This window comes from Piliocolobus tephrosceles, chromosome 20 (genome assembly GCF_002776525.5).
Source record: "Piliocolobus tephrosceles isolate RC106 chromosome 20, ASM277652v3, whole genome shotgun sequence".
Taxonomy (NCBI): domain Eukaryota; kingdom Metazoa; phylum Chordata; class Mammalia; order Primates; family Cercopithecidae; genus Piliocolobus; species Piliocolobus tephrosceles.
The window spans coordinates 36,580,761-36,597,092 of NC_045453.1; the positions used below are offsets into that span (position 1 = coordinate 36,580,761).

At 49.0% G+C, this 16,332-nt stretch overlaps 1 protein-coding gene across 1 annotated transcript in view; it reads right to left on the reverse strand.

Moving 5' to 3' along the window:
• The window catches only part of ZBTB46 (zinc finger and BTB domain containing 46), a 50,169-nt gene that overhangs the window by 6,334 nt on the left and 27,503 nt on the right, over positions 1 to 16,332 (reverse strand). The window contains exon 3 of the mRNA XM_023183303.2: positions 2,558 to 2,733. Coding sequence (XP_023039071.1) covers positions 2,558 to 2,733 — 176 coding nt within the window. The remainder of the gene's footprint in view (positions 1 to 2,557; positions 2,734 to 16,332) is intronic.

Sequence of the window (16,332 nt, forward strand, 5' to 3'; positions counted from 1 at the left end):
CTCAGCCTCCGGAGTAGCTGGGACTACAGGCGCCCGCCACCTCGCCCGGCTAGTTTTTTGTATTTTTAGTAGAGACGGGGTTTCACCATGTTAGCCAGGATGGTCTCGATCTCCTGACCTCGTGATCCGCCCGCCTCAGCCTCCCAAAGTGCTGGGATTACAGGCTTGAGCCACCGCGCCCGGCTCTGATTTTTTATTTTATTTTATTTTTTGTAGAGACAGTCTCGCTATTTTGCCCAGGCTCTTCTCGAACTCCTGGCCTCAAGCTATCTTCCTGCCCCAGCCTCCCGAAGTGCTAGGATTACAGGCACCACCACACAGCTTTCCATGTTTCCAGGGAATTATGATCCCCTGAAGCCCAATCATGAAACCCCAGGATAAAAATCCCAGCCCTGGTTGGACACAGTGGCTCATACCTGTAATCCCAGCACTTTGAGAAGCAGAGGCAGGTGGCTCACTTGAGGCCAGTAGTTCGGGACTAGCCTGGGCAGCATAGCAAAATCCCATCACCACAAAACGCAAAAATCAGCTGGGCACGGTGGTGGCATACCTGTAGTCCCAGCTACTCAGGAGGCTGAGGTGGGAGGATCGCTTGAGCCTGGGAGGTCAAAGTTGTAGTGAGCTGTGATCATGCCACTGCACTGCAGCCTAGGCAACAATGAAACCCTGTCTCCAAAACAAAAACAAAAACAAAAACCCTAATTCTATCCAACTAGAAGGAACAGGCAGGCCACACTGAACCTCAGACAGGATCAAAACGCTTACTGACAGGTTAATATGGATTTGCTAAAAAAAGATGTTGCAATCCATGTTGTTAAAATATGTTAGCACCTATCAGTTTAAAAAACAAGATGCGATTTTCTCTGAATAGGAAACATGTCGGCATGGTGCAGCTACCTACCCCGCTTTCTTTTTTTTTTTTTTTGAGACGGAGTCTGGCTCTGTCGCCCAGGCTGGAGTGCAGTGGCCAGATCTCAGCTCACTGCAAGCTCCGCCTCCCAGGTTTACGTCATTCTCCTGCCTCAGCCTCCCGAGTAGCTAGGACTACAGGCGCCTGCCACCTCGCCTGGCTAGTTTTTTGTATTTTTTTAGTAGAGACGGGGTTTCACCGTGTTAGCCAGGATGGTCTCGATCTCCTGACCTCGTGGTCCGCCCGTCTTGGCCTCCCAAAGTGCTGGGATTACAGGCTTGACCCACCGCGCCCAGCCTCTACCCCGCTTTTTATAAGTGGTTTGTAAGATGAGCCCTGTGACCTGTGTGAGCAGAAGCACATCCACAGCTATGGAAAACAAGGCCGGAGCCTCTGTGGCTGTGCTTCTGACCCTGCAGACCTGTGGATGTGGCTCTGCTTCTGACCCTGCAGACCTGCCCTGTGGTCCAGGGTCCCCTCCCAGGACTGTTCCTTCTCTGCTGTCCTCCACCTCGCAAAGGCAAGTGTGGGGGCATCAAGGAAGGCCAGAGCCCAGCTCCACATCCACTTCAGGACACATCCTAGGTGGCATCTGAGGGCCTGGAGTGGCCCTTCGCTCACAGCTGGCCAGGCAGACACAGGCAGACCAGGTCCCGGGTGCCACTCTAGCTCTGCAGCTTGACCTCAGGGAGCTCCCACAGGGGTCCTTACCCCAAATGAGTATCCACCACTGCGCTGGAAAAGCAAAAACCAACAGAACCTGACCCCTGGTGCTCGGCCCCGCCCCCCGTGGGTCTCCCCATAAGGCCCCGCCCCCCGGGGGGTCTCCCCATAAGGCCCCGCCCCCCCGTGGGTCTCCCCTTGGAGCTCGTCTCCTGCTGGTCCCACTCTGGAACCTACTGACCCTCCTGCGATTCCTAAACTGGCAGCGGTGCTCCCGCGCCTCTCCCGCCCCGACAGCCGACCCACCTCAGCCCGGAGCCCGGGGCCGCCTCCACTGACTCTCCTCACACAACTGCGTGCCGTGAGCCCCCTGCACCCTGCGCCTCGGGGCGGGCGTCCCAGGACTCCCTGAACCCTTGGGGCTGCCCCTGCTCTGGGCTGCCTGTGCCCCGCCCGCCTCACTGGGTCATCTCACCCACCTGAGATGCCCTCATCAGGCCTTTTTTGCAAATCTGCCTCCCTGTTCCCAGGCTGCCTTTTCTACTATTTCCTCCCCAAGCAAATCCATCCACTCCACACCTGCTACCTGACAACGACCTGCCGGTGCTGAGCTCCAGGATGGGCGCGGTGGGCGTCCCGAGGCAGGGCGGGGGCGGGGGACACAGCGGTGGCTGAGGGTTGGGGGCTCCAAGCAGAGCGAGCTGAGCTTGCTGAGGCCTGGCTGCCTTGGGGGCCAGCAGGTGGGCAGGGCGGGCAGAAGCCTTCGCAGGGGCCATGTGGCCCACCCACGCCCAGGAGGCCAGGGCGGAGCAGGCAGGGGCCATGTGCTAAGCTGGGCGGCTCTCCCTGCCCTGCTGTCTTCCCCGCGCCGCGCAGAGTGGACCCGTCTGGGGTCCGGGGCGGTCTGCACCTCCATTGGGACCCGCCTGCCCAGACATCGTGGCCACACACAGCGCGCGGCGCGCAGACCCTCCCCGCACTCACCAGTGTGTGCCGCTTCATGTGCTCGCGCCGCGTGAACTTCTTCCCGCAGATCTCGCAGGGGTAGGGACGCTCTCCCGTGTGCGAGCGCATGTGGCGCTTGAGGATGCACTGGTGCATGGCCGAGAAGCTGCAGTAGGGGCACTTGAACTTCTTCCTGATCACCGTGAACTCATTCACTGAAAGAGAGAGACCCCTGAGGCGTCAGCAGGGCCTGGGATGTGCCACCCCGCGGCCCACAGACCAGGGCTGCACCGCGCAGCCCAGCAGCCAGGACGGGCTGTCTCCCACCGTGACCCACGGGGGGCTGGTCAACACTGGGGTCACCAGTGGGGGCTGAGCAGGCCAGGCTCCCCCACCATCTGCATAGACTGTCCTGCCCACTGCCTGGCAGGGATAGTGACAGCAAGGCTGAGCCCCAGGGAGCTCAGGAGCCCCAGCTCTTAGATGTTTCCATCCAGGCCAAGGGCCATCGCTCCACTGACGACAGACCAAGAGCCCCCAGGCCAAAGGCAGGAGGCAAGGGGTAAGAACGGCCAAAGTCAAACACAGTGCCCGGTCCCTGTAGGACCCTCCTTCCAGCCCTCAGACCCCACTGAGCATCCGTGGGTAGCAGGCCCCAGGCATGGTGTCAGATCAGACGCCTCCATAGAGGCAGATAAGAAACAAACACCGCAGAGTAACACGGGTCCAGAAGTGTGCGGGGAAAACGGGAGACATGGGTGCAACTCAAAGCCCTGGGCTCTAATTGCTGGATGCAAGAGAAGCAGCCAGACCCGTTTAATCAAGTTCTGTTCCCCCAACCCTGAGAACCAACATCACTCAGCGGTAGGAACTCCACACCACCATCTCCACGGTGCATGCTCTGGGGCCAGCCTCAAAAACCTGGGGGGCCCCAGCGCCCCCAATGCCGTTATGCTACTCAGGCCCAGATACAGGCACGTCAGACTTGGGCATGGGCCACCCAGAGAGCCCAGAGCAGCCTCGTCCGCGGGACCCTCCAGGAGACTCCCCCTGAAGCCTGGTGCGCGCACCTGCCGAGGGCTGCTCACCCTGGGGTTACGATGTACTTGCTGCTGTGCTGGATATCTTCCCTTCCACATACTGTGACCACCTTTCAATGCCAGGATGTTTAACTACACAGCTTTCGGATGTTTGAACACAGCATAATTTATTAAACAGGCACTACTGCTGAACACTTGTTTCTGTGTTTTCACCCTTGTGGACACTTCAGTGAGGCTCCTACAGATGGGTCTCTGCAGCCCTCTGCCACTTCCTGAAGAAAAATTCTGGCAAGTGGGATAAGCACCTGCCCTCCTGACCAGTAGTCCCCACTTGCCAGGCAGGGAGGGTCTACTGAGGCTCTGGGGGCACCAGGCACACCCCCATGACAAGGATATCTCAAAAGGCAGCTCTAACAGGAAACTCAGCATCTGCCAGGAGCACCCATTTTGTGAAATGAGCATGTCTGTGTGGCCAAGACACAGAAAAACCAAGAGGCCTAGCTTGGCACGGCAGCACCTCTGACCAGCTGGCCGCATTCGGACACGCACGTCCCCGCCACACATCACTCGAGCGGCTCCTGAGGAGGAAAACCCAAGCTCTTCCTGGTCTGTCCTCTGCCAGCCACACTGTGCCCCTGGCTCTCCTCCGTGAGTCAGGTAACAGGAGACTTCTCTTCCCCACCACACCGTCCCCCAGGCCACCCTTCTCACCCTGACAGCGCCTGGTTCCCACATCATCACGCCCAACAGAGCAAATGCTCCACACATTCTAGACTGGAAAAGGAGAGCAAGGAAATGAGTTTTTCGATTATTTTATTTAAAACAGTTTGTTTGTTTGTGTTTTTTTTTAAAAAAAACAAGATGAGGTTTTGCGATGTTGCCCAGGCTGGTCTTGAACTCCTGGGCTCAAGCGTTCCTCCCACCTTGGCCTCCAAAAGTGATGGGATTATAGGCGTGAGCCACCCTGCCTGGCCCAAAACAACTTTTTTGTTTTTTTTTTTTTTTTGAGACGGAGTCTTGCTCTGTCGCCCAGGCAGGAGTGCAGCGGCGTGATCTCGGCTCACTACAAGCTCCACCTCCCAGGTTCACATCATTCTCCTGCCTCGGCCTCCTGAGTAGCTGGGACTATAGGCGCCCGCCACCATGCCCGGCTAATTTTTTGTATTTTTAGTAGAGACGGGGTTTCACAGCATTAGCCAGGATGGTCTCAATCTCCTGACCTCGTGATCCACCTGCCTCGGCTTCTCAAAGTGCTGGGATTACAGGCGTGAGCCACCGCGCCCGGCCAAAACAACTCTTTTGAGAATATATTCTTTCATGGTTTCTATTCTTCCTATACAAACATGAAAATTAAAATTTTGAATTATCACATATTTTAGCCATTTTTATTTAATTCAGACCTACATGTTAAATATTTATCTCTAGGCCGGGCGCGGTGGCTCAAGCCTGTAATCCCAGCACTTTGGGAGGCCGAGACGGGCGGATCACGAGGTCAGGAGATCGAGACCATCCTGGCTAACCCGGTGAAACCCCGTCTCTACTAAAAAATACAAAAAACTAGCCGGGCGAGGTAGCGGGCGCCTATAGTCCCAGCTACTCCGGGAGGCTGAGGCAGGAGAATGGCGGGAACCCGGGAGGCAGAGCTTGCAGTGAGCTGAGATCCGGCCACTGCACTCCAGCCTGGGGGACAGAGCGAGACTCCGTCTCAAAAAAAAAAAAATAAAATAAAAAAAATAAATAAATAAATAAATATTTATCTCTGTATAGAAACTCTGTATTTTTTTCCCTAGAAAAATAACTTAGAATGGACATAAGCAGGACTCAGTGTTAATGACCCCATCAGAATAAACGCCACGGGCCCAGGGCAAAGCCACAGCTGTGGATGGTCCCCTTACAACCTGCATTTTCTGAAGCTGCCTGTGACACACTTCAGTTTTTTCTTACTGCTCTATTTTCCTGTCACTGCCATAACAAAGCACCAAAGTGCGAGGCTCAGAACAACCCGGTCCACTCTCTTGCAGCTCTGGAGGCCAAAGGTCGGAGATCAAGGCATCAGCACGGCCTGGCGCTCTCCAGTGGCTCCGGGGAGGGTCCCTCCAGCCTCTTCTGCTCCTGGTGGCTCTAGCTGTCTCTTGGCTTGTGGCCGCATCGCTCCAGTCTCTGCCACCATCTGTGTGGCCTTCTCTGTGTCTGTGTCTCTTCCTCGTCTGCCTCTTAGAAGGACACGTGTGATTGGACTTAGGACCCATCTGGACAATGCAGGAGGACCTCATTTGGAGATCCTTCATCGCATCTGCAAGACCCTTTTTCCAAAGGGTCACATCCACAGCTCTGAGGATCAGGATGGAGACCTATGTTTGGGGCGGGTGTTTGCTGCTCAACCCACTACATTTGACTGACAGTACTGTGATCGTTGAGGGAATTTCACCGGCTGTCATTACTAAAATAATTTCTTACTGGAAACAACACCTTCCACGATTTATTTGTGATTTACAGTCTATATATCTTAGGAAAAATTAACATCACATAGTTTCATTCTCATAAACACCAGGAAGGCCTTAAAGTCCATTTGGTAACAGTAATTAAATAAAAAAGCATAAAGGGCCGGGCGTGGTGGCTCACGCCTGTAATCCCAGCACTTTGGGAGGCCAAGGCGGGCAGATCACGAGGTCAGGAGATGGAGACCATCCTGGCTAATATGGAGAAACCCCGTCTCTACTAAAAATACAAAAAATCAGCCAGGCGTGGTGGTAGGCGCCTGTAGTCCCAGCTACTCGGGAGGCTGAGGCAGGAGAATGGAGTAACCTGGGAGGCGGAGGTTGCAGTGAGCCGAGATCATGCCACTGCACTCCAGCCTGGGCAACAGAGCGAGACTCCGTCTCAAAAAAAAAAAAAAGCATAAAGATCATTACATGGAAACAGGCAGTCTCGCAATCTGTCCTAAAAACGGAACGCTTTGCCAGGAATCAGGTGTTCTTGCAAGGAAAAGGCCAACTTCCAAAAGAATAACTGAGAAGCAGTGCTATCAAAGCTGGCGAGAACCCCCTAAAATAGGACATTCAGTGACATCCAGCTGCGACGGTACAGAATTGCATCTGAGAAAACACTGCAGTCATTCATGCCGGACTGGAGCCCTCCCCTAAGCTCGAGGAAGAGTGGAGGTCTCTGGCCTCACTGCACCACGCCAAGTCGGCTGCATGGCCACCTGCCCTTGGCCCTTCCTCTGTCCCCTCAGAGCACGCTTCCACTGCAGGAGAATCACACCTGTCCTAAATAGCCATTGTACCAGGAAACATTCCAGAATCTTTTCATGGTAGTGTCAAAGACTGCAAGAAACCAGCCGTGAACCAAACGGACTGGCAGTTGGCTTCAAGCAGGCAGACAGGGGACAACGCATCTTTGGAGGGCTCAAGTTTGCTGCTTCCTGAGTCTTCATCACAATACCATCTGGATATTGAATTGGTATAGATATAATTTTCAAAAGACTGCACTTCAAGTGCATTTCAGAAAAGGATCCAAACCTCAACTGTACTGTTTTTTTGTTTACAAACGTATCAGGCTGTCACTTACTCTGTGTTAGAATGTGATGAAATTGTATCCGGCTGTCACTTACTCTGTGTTAGAATGTGATGAAATTGTATCCGGCTGTCACTTACTCTGTGTTAGAATGTGATGAAATTGTGGTGTGTCCAGATTATTTTCAAAAACGTTTTAAGCCTTATGTAAAGTGCAAATACGTATACAGCTCGATGAACTTTATGTACGTACATCCCACGTCGCCACTCAGTCATTGCATGTTCCCAGCACCCTCGAATGAGCCTTTGGCCATCCCCTAGTTGTAACTCCCAGAGACCACGCTCTGCCCTCAATCACCACACGTTTTATTGCTCTAGAGCTTCGTATATGTGGGATCCTATGCTTGTGTTTGGCTTTCTTCACTAGACGTGGCCTGCACTGCTGCCTGGAGGAGGATTTGCTCGTTTGTTGTGCATAGTACTCCACGGCACCACTAAGCCACATGTCCATCCTGCAGGTTCCAGTTTGGACCTGCTGAACAGTGGTGATCTGATGGCTCTTATATGTGTCTTTTGGTGACTTAAGTTCTCATTTCTGTTGGGCGTGCCCTGGGGGAGGCTTCTGGTTTTGGTGACTTAAGTTCTCATTTCTGTTGGGCATGCCCTGAGGGGGGCTTCTGGACCACAGGGTGTTCACCTGCTTGGCTTCAGCAGATATTGTCCATTTTCCAAAGATTTATGATTCCTCTCAAATTAATTTTTGTGCTTGGTCAGAATTAGGGGTCAAGATTCACTTTTTTGGGAAAGGGGAATGGAGTCTCGCTCTGTCACCCAGGCTGGAGCGCAGTGGTGTGATCTCAGCTCGCTGCAACCTCCGCCTCCTGGGTTCAAGCGATTCTCCTGCCTCAGCCTCCTGAGTAGCTGGGATTACAGGCACTCATCACTACACCAGGCTGATTTTTGTATTTTTAGTAGAGACTGGGTTTTGCCATGTTGGCCAGGCTGGTCTCAACTTCCTGACCTCAGGTGATCCACCCGCCTCGGCCTCCCAAAGTGCTGGGATTACAGGTGTGAACCACCGCGCCTGGCCACAACTGACTTTTTTCCTCCATGTAAATATCCAGTCACTCAGCACTATATATTGAAAAGGCCATCCGTCTCTCACTGAGTTGCAGAGGTGGCTTTGTAGTGCCTCACTGGCCATACGGCTTGTCTACCCTGCATCAACACCACAGCGTCTCCATGACTGCAGCACTACAAGCCTTGATACCTGCGTATTATCAGTCCCCCAGCTTTCTCCTTCCTTCCCAAGATCACCTTAGCCATCTGTATGAACCCTGGCTTTTATTTCCTGGTTTCGGATGCCCTGACATCAGGGGGTCTCAATGACCCTGGAGGAACTTCTCCCAGTTCCTAGAGATAGCAATTGGATTCACCTTTGCACCTTTCATATGTAAGCCAACCCATCCAGAGCTCATACTCCCTCCACCTCCTCCACAGGTTCTCACACTACGGCCAGTATCCTCCTCCCCTAATCACCCCTGGGCCATACAACTAGACACAGCTCCTATGCCCCAGAGCCTGCTGAAATTATTCAAATCACACAATCCTAACCAGCTTACCCTGCCTTGCCCATTCCCCCAGACAGAAACCAAACAAGGCTCCAGCCTGCATCTCCCTCTCTCCCTCTGCCTCCTGACTGACCCTGGTGCTTCCCATGTAGCTCTGTATGGGATGGTAGGCCTCCTATTTCTAGAAATCGGTGAGTATAATAAACTTCTTCCCTTTATGAGTTATTTCTGTGTCTGTGTGTCCTACCATACCTGATTAACACAAATCCCCAGGTGCCCTTAGATCACTATCCTAGATCCTTTGCATCTCCAATTAGGAGTTAGTCAATTTACTCACACACACGCGCACGCACATGCACACACACACACACCCCTCTGCTGGGATTTTAATAGGAATTGTGCTGACCCAACATATCAACTTAGGGAGATTCACATCTTAACAACTGTGAGTCTTCTTTTCCATGAACATAGTATATCCCTGCATTTATTAGCATTTTCTTTAATTTCTCTCAGCAATATTTTATAGTTTTCTGTGTAGCAGTCTTTACATATTTTTTGTTTAATTTATTCCTAGGCATTTGATATCCTATAAAATGAAACTGTTATTTATAGACATACAATTTACTTTTGTATACAAAAGCCCGCTTTGTACACTGGCTCTATAGCCAATGTGTTTGGTAAATTCTCCTGTTAAAAATCTAATGGTTTCTATATTCTTTTGAATGTTCTACATGCATAATCATGTCACCTACAAATAATAACACTTTTACTTATTCCTTTCCATTCATTTTCTTCTTTTTTTTCTTTAGTAAAGACAGGGTCTTGCCACGTTTCCCAGGCTGGTCTTGAGCTCCTGGGCTCAAGAGACTCACCCACGTCAGCCTCCCAAAGTGCTGATATTATAGGCATGAGCACAGGGCCTGGCCCCTTTCATCTATCACTGTATTGCACAGCTTGGGACAAGAGGTGGGACTTGGGGAGGAGGGGGGCAAGGAAGGTTCCTGACACAAACATGAGCAAGGCAAGAGCTCTCAAGTGCAGCCCTGCACACACAACCCAGGCCGGGATCTCCAGCCAACTCTGAATATAAGTGGTAGCGATGAGCATCTGTGTATCGTTCCCATGCTCAGAGGCTAAGTCACCATGATTTCACGATTAATCAGGAGGTTAACTATTTTTTTTTTTTTGTAGATACTTTTTGTCAGATTCAGAACATTTTTTTATACTCCAGTTTGCGGATTTTTATCATGAAGGCTACTGAATTTTATCTAAAGTGTTTTCTGCATTTATTGAGGTGATATAGCAGGTTCTCTCCTTTATTCGGCTAATGTGGTGAATTACACACATTGATTCCACTCACTTAACCTTGAGTTCCCGGAACGAGACTGCAGACCATGCTGCACGGTTCTTCCTCTGTATCACTGGATTCGATTTGCTGGTATTTACTTTAATAGTTGTGCATTTCTGCTGAGTGATAATTTCCTTTCTTGTAATGCCGTGTCAGGCTCTAGGATCAAGACTATGCCAGCTCAGATAGGCTGGAGACTGTTCCTTTCTTCTAGTATTTGGAAGATATGTGTAACGTTGGCGTCATTTTCTTCTGTTAAAACTGGACATAATTCACTAGTGAAGGCACTCACCCTGAAGCTTTCTCTGTGGGAAGGTTTTAAAGTTATTAATTCAATTTTCTCAGCAGATCATACAATTATTGAACTCTTCCTGTTTGCTTCAGCTTTGATAAATTCTGTTTTCCAGGAATTTTCCCATTTCCTCCAATTTGTCAAATGTATTTGCATGCAGTTGTGTATAATCATCTTATCTATCCAGTATCTGTTGATCACTTTTCATAGGAGTTATATCAGTTTTATTAATCTTTTCAACACACTGGCTTTGGGCATTGTTCATTTTCGGTTTTGGAGTTTGCCCAGGCTGGAATGCAGTGGTGCAATCATAGCTTACTGTAACCTTAAACTCCTTGGCCTCAAGCAATCCTCTCACCTTAACCTCCCAAAGTGCTGGGATTACAGGTGTGCACCACCATGCCAGCTCCATTGTTCATTTTTGTATGTCTGCTTTCTACTTCAATGATAGCTCTTCTTTTTATTTTCAGACGGAGTCTCCCTCTTGTCGCCCAGGCTGGAGTGCAATGGCACGATCTCAGCTCACTACAACCTCTGCCTCCCCGGTTCAAACAATTCTGCCTCAGCCTCCTGAGTAGCTGGGATTACAAGCACCCACCACCACACCCGATTAATTTTTGTATTTTTAGTAGAGACAGGGTTTCACCATGTTGGCCAGGCTGGTCTCGAACTCCTGACTTCAAGTGATTCACCCACCTCGGCCTCCCAAAGTGCTGGGATTACAGACATGAGCCACCACACTCAGCCTGATATCTATTCTTTATTTTCCTTCTCTTACTTCCTTTGGGCTTAATTTGCTATTCTTTTTTTTTTTTTTAGGCGGAGTCTTGCTCTGTCACCTGGGCTGGAGTGCAGTGGCGGGATCTCAGCTCACTGCAAACTCCGCCTCCCGGATTTACGCCATTCTTCTGCCTCAGCCTCCCGAGTAGCTGGGACTACAGGCGCCCGCCACCTCGCCCGGCTAGTTTTTGTATTTTTAGTAGAGACGAGGTTTCACCGTGTTAGCCAGGATGGTCTCGATCTCCTGACCTCGTGATCCACCCGTCTCGGCCTCCCAAAGTGCTGGGATTACAGGCTTGAGCCACGGCGCCCAGCCTTAATTTGCTATTCTTTTTCTTCTTGACAAAGAAATTTAGAACCTGCTGGGCGCGGTGGCTCAAGCCTGTAATCTCAGCACTTTGGGAGGCCAAGACAGGCGGATCACGAGGTCAGGAGATCAAGACCATCCTGCCCAACCCGGTGAAACCCCGTCTCTACTAAAAAATACAAAAACAACTAGCCGGGCGAGGTGGCGGGCGCCTGTAGTCCCAGCTACTCAGGAGGCTGAGGCAGGAGAATGGCGTGAACCCGGGAGGCAGAGCTTGCAGTGAGCTGAGATCCGGCCACTGCACTCCAGCCTGGGCGACAGAGCGAGTCTCCGTCTCAAAAAAAAAAAAAAAAAAGAAAGAAATTTAGAACCCTTCTTCTCTCCTAATACGGAACTAGAGCTCTAAGTTTCCCTTAAATATTGCTTTAGATGTGGCCTAAAAGTTTTGATACAGCATTTTTTTTCATTATTATTCAGTTAAAAATATTTTGGCCAGGCACTGTGGCTCACACCTGTAATCCTAGCACTTTCAGAGGCCGAGGCAGGCGGATCATGAGGTCAGGAGTTCAAGACCAGCCTGGCCAATATGGTGAAACCCTGTCTCTACTAAAAATACAAAAATTAGCTGGGTGTGGTGGTGGGCACCTGTAGTCCCAGCTACTCAGGAGGTTGTGGCAGGAGAATCACTTGAACCCAGAAGGCAGAGGTTGCAGTGAGCAGAGATCGCGCCACTGCACTCCAGCCTGGCTGACAGAGTAAGACTCTGTCTCAAAAAAAAAAAAAAAATGTTTATCATTTCCATAGTGAATTATTGTTTGACTTGTGATACTATTTGATTTGCAAGCATTTGGGGGATATTCTAGTGTCTTGTTACTGATTTATAATTCTAGTTTGGTAAGGTCAGAGAGTATACTCTCTGATTTCAATCCTTTGACATTTGTTGAACTGAATTATGGCCCTGGTTGGTCTATTTTGGTAAATGTTTCCTGTCCTTTTGGAATATCCTGCACTTGTTTGGTGCAATGTTCAAATTGGATTAATTGTGCTGTTGCAGGCCAGTATCTCAACGAACACAGATGCAAGATTCAAACAAAACATTAGCAAACTAAATCCAATAATACAGAAAAAGAATAGCAGCTTGTGACCAGATGTGTTTATTTCCAGGAATTCAAGGTGAATTTAACATTTGAAAACTGTGTTCAAATCTTCTGTATCCTTATTGAGATTTTGTTTGCTGTTCTATCAATTACTGAGAGGGAAGTGTTTTAAAACCCCCAATTGTAATTGTGAACTTATCTCTTTTTTTAGTTCTGCCAACTTTTACTTCATGTATTTTAAAACTGAGCTGTTGCCAGGAGCAATGGTTCCCACCTGTAATCCCAGCACTTTGGGAGGCCAAGGTGGGTGGATCACGAGGTCAGGAGATCGAGACCATCTTGGCCAACATGGTGAAATCCTGTCTCTACTAAAAATACAAAAAAATTAGCCAGGGTGGTGGCACATGCCTGTATTCCCAGGTACTTCAGGTACTTGGGAGGCTGAGGCAGGAGAATTGCTTGAACCAGGGAGGCAGAGCTTGCAGTGAGCCAAGATCGCGTCATTGCACTCCGGCCTGGGCAACGGAGACTCCTCTCCAAAAAAAAAAAAAATCTGAGCTGTTAGAAGCAATACACATTTAGGATTGTTATATTTTACTACTGAATTGACTAGTTATCATTATGCCAGTCCCTCTGAGTAATACTTCCCAAAGTTTACTTTGATATTAAGACTGCTATACTGACTTCCTTTTCGGTGTTTGCTGATTCATCTTTTTCTTTTCTTTTCTTTCTTTTGTAGAGATAGGGTCTTGCTCCATCACCCAGGCTAGAGTACAGTGGCACAATCATAGCTCACTGTAACCTCAAACTCTTGGGCTCAGTTAGTCTCCTGCCTCAGCCTCCCAAGTAGCTTGGATCATTGGTGTGCACTACCAAACCCAACTAATTATTTAATTTTTTAAGAGACGGGGTCTTGCTATGTTGCCCAGGTAGGACTCAAACTCTTGGCCCCAAGTGATCCTCCCACCTCAGCCTCCCAAAGTGCTGGGATTACAGGTGTGAGCCACTGTACCCAGCCAAAAAATAGTTTTTAAAAACAGGGCATGTGTTTTGTTCATTTTTAATAATGTAATTATTGATGTGGCTGGTGTAAGGCTATCGTCTTGTTTTTTATTTGTCCTTTATGCTTTTTGTTCTTATTCCTCCTTTCTTGCCTTCTTTCAAATTAATCAAGTATTGTATCAGGCCATTCTTGCACAGCTATAAAGAAATACCTGAAACTGGATAATTTATGAGAAAAGAGGTTTAACTGGCTCATGGTTCTGCAGGCTATACAGGAAGCATGGTGGCATCAGCTTCTAGGGAGACCGTAGGGAGCTTCCAATCATGGCAGAAGTCAAAGAGGGAGCAAGTGTCTCACACGGCGGGAGCAGGAGCAAGACAGAGGGTCATGGGGGAGGTGCCACATGCTTTTGATTGACCAGATCTTGTCTCTATCATGAGGACAGCACCAAGGGGAGGGAGCTAAATCATTCACGAAGGGTCCCACCAGGCACCATGCCCAACATTGCGGATCACAGTTCAACATGAGATTTGGGTGGGGACACGTTGCGGATCAGGGTTCAACATGAGATTTGGGTGAGGACACAGATCCAAACTGCATCAAGTATTATTCCATTTCTTCTCCTCATTGAGCCTTTGAATCACACTACTTTATTTTACTATTTTTAGTCATCATTCATGTGACTATAAAGAACCAGAACCACACGAAAAAGTTAACTCTCATCTACCCCAATGCTAATAGTGACATATGTTTTGCTTCTATTTAGGTTTTAAAATCCCCAAAATTATAATTGCCACTTTAAACAATCAAGATTCTTTACTATTACTCACACAGTTGCCCTTTCTGGTGCTTTTTCTTTCTTTTTTTTTATATAAGAGACTGCCTTGCTCTGTCATCCAGGCTGGAGTGCAGCAGTGCAACCATGGCTCACAGCAGCCTTGACCTCCTGGGCTCAAGTGATCCTCCCACCTCAGCCTCCCAAGTGGCCGAAACTACAGGCATGAGCCATCGCACCCAGCTAATTTTAAAAAACATTTATAGGCCAAGCACGGTGGCTCATGCCTGCAATCCCAGCATTTTGTGAGGCCGAGGTGGGCAGATCACTTGAGGCCAGGGGTTCCAGACCAGCTTGGGCAACATGGCAAAACCTTGCCTCTACCAAAAATAAAATACATTAGCCGGATGTGGTGGGTACCTGTAATCTCAGCTTCTCAGGAGGCTGAGGCACGAGAATCACTTGAACCCAGGAGGCAGAGGTTGCAGTGAGCTGAGATCAAACCACTACACTCCAGCCTGGGTGACAGTGAGACCTTGTCTCAATCAATCAATAAAATAAAAACTAATTTTTTTTTTGTAGAGATGAAATCTTGCTATGTCGGTGTCACACTCCTGGCCTCAAACCATCTTCCCTCCTCATTCTCCCACAGTGCTGGGATCACAGGCATGGCTCCTGTGCCCAGACACGTTCTGGTGTTTTTTACTCCTTTCTTCAGTTCTGCGCTCCCATCTGGGATACTTTTTCTTTCACCTGAAGGGGCTTTTAGTACTTCTTGTCATTTGGCAATGAATTTTCCTGGTTTTGTTTGCATGACAATATGCTTTATATAGCCCTAATTTGTGACGAAGCCTGGGTGCAGCGGCTCACGCCTGTAATCCCAGCACTTTGGGAGGCGAGGCCAGCAGATCACAAGGTCCGGAGATCAAGACCAGCCTGGTCAACATGGTGAAACCCTGTCTCTACCAAAAATACAAAAAATTACCTGGGTGAGGTGGCAGGCGCCTGTAATCCCAGCTACTGGGGAGGTTGAGGTAGGAGAATCGCTTGAACCCAGGAGGCGGAGGTTGCAGTGAGCAGAGTTTGCACCATTGCACTCCAGCCTGGGTGACAGAGCAAGACTCTGTCTCAAAACAAACAAACAAACAAAAAATTGTGATGAATATTTTTGTTGGGTATAGAGTTCCAGGTTGGCAACCTTTTTCCTTCCAGCACTTCAAAGACGTCATTCATTATCTTCTAGCTTCTGTGGTTTCTGGGAAAGTCAGCCATCAGTGTTGTTCTTCTGAATGTTAAGCATTTTTTCTCTGGCTTCTTTTAAGAGTTTTTTGTTGTTTTTCTTTTGAGACGGAGTCTTGCTCTCTCACCCAGGCTGGAGTGCAATGGCGCAGTCTCAGCTCACTGCAACCTCCACCTCCCAGGTTCAAGTGATTCTTCTGCCTCAGCCTCCTGAGTAGCTGGGATTACAGGAACCCACCATCATGCCTGGCTAATTTTTGTACTTTTGTAGAGACCAGGTTTCACCATGTTGGCCAGGCTGGTCTCGAACTCCTGACCTCAGGTGATCTGCCCACCTCAGGCTCCCAAAGTGCTGGGATTACAGGCATGAGCCACTGCACCCAGCCAAGATGTTTGTGTTTTTCGTTTTCAACAGTTTGACTATAATGTACTAGATTGTTTTGTTTTTGTTGTTTTATTGTTTTGTGTGGTATTCGTTCTGCTTAGGGTTCACTGAGCTTCCTGAATCCGGGGGTTGATATCTTTCATCAGTTTTGGGAAACTCTCAGTTATCTCTTCAGCTATTGCTTCTGCTCCATTTTCTCTCCCTTCCTCTTCTGGAACTCCAGTTACACATACATTAAGCATTTTCACTATGTTCCACATGTCTCTTTGCCTTTTTCCTCATTCTTTTCCATTTTTCTCTAAGCCCTGGCATGAATATTTTCCATGAGCTGGTTTTCCAGTTTGCTCATCCTACCTTCTGTTGTGTCCAGACTGCTTTTAAACTCTCCAAATAATTCTTCATTTCATATATTGTATTTTCAGTTCCAAAATTTCCAAATTTCCTTTTTTTTTTTTTTTTTTT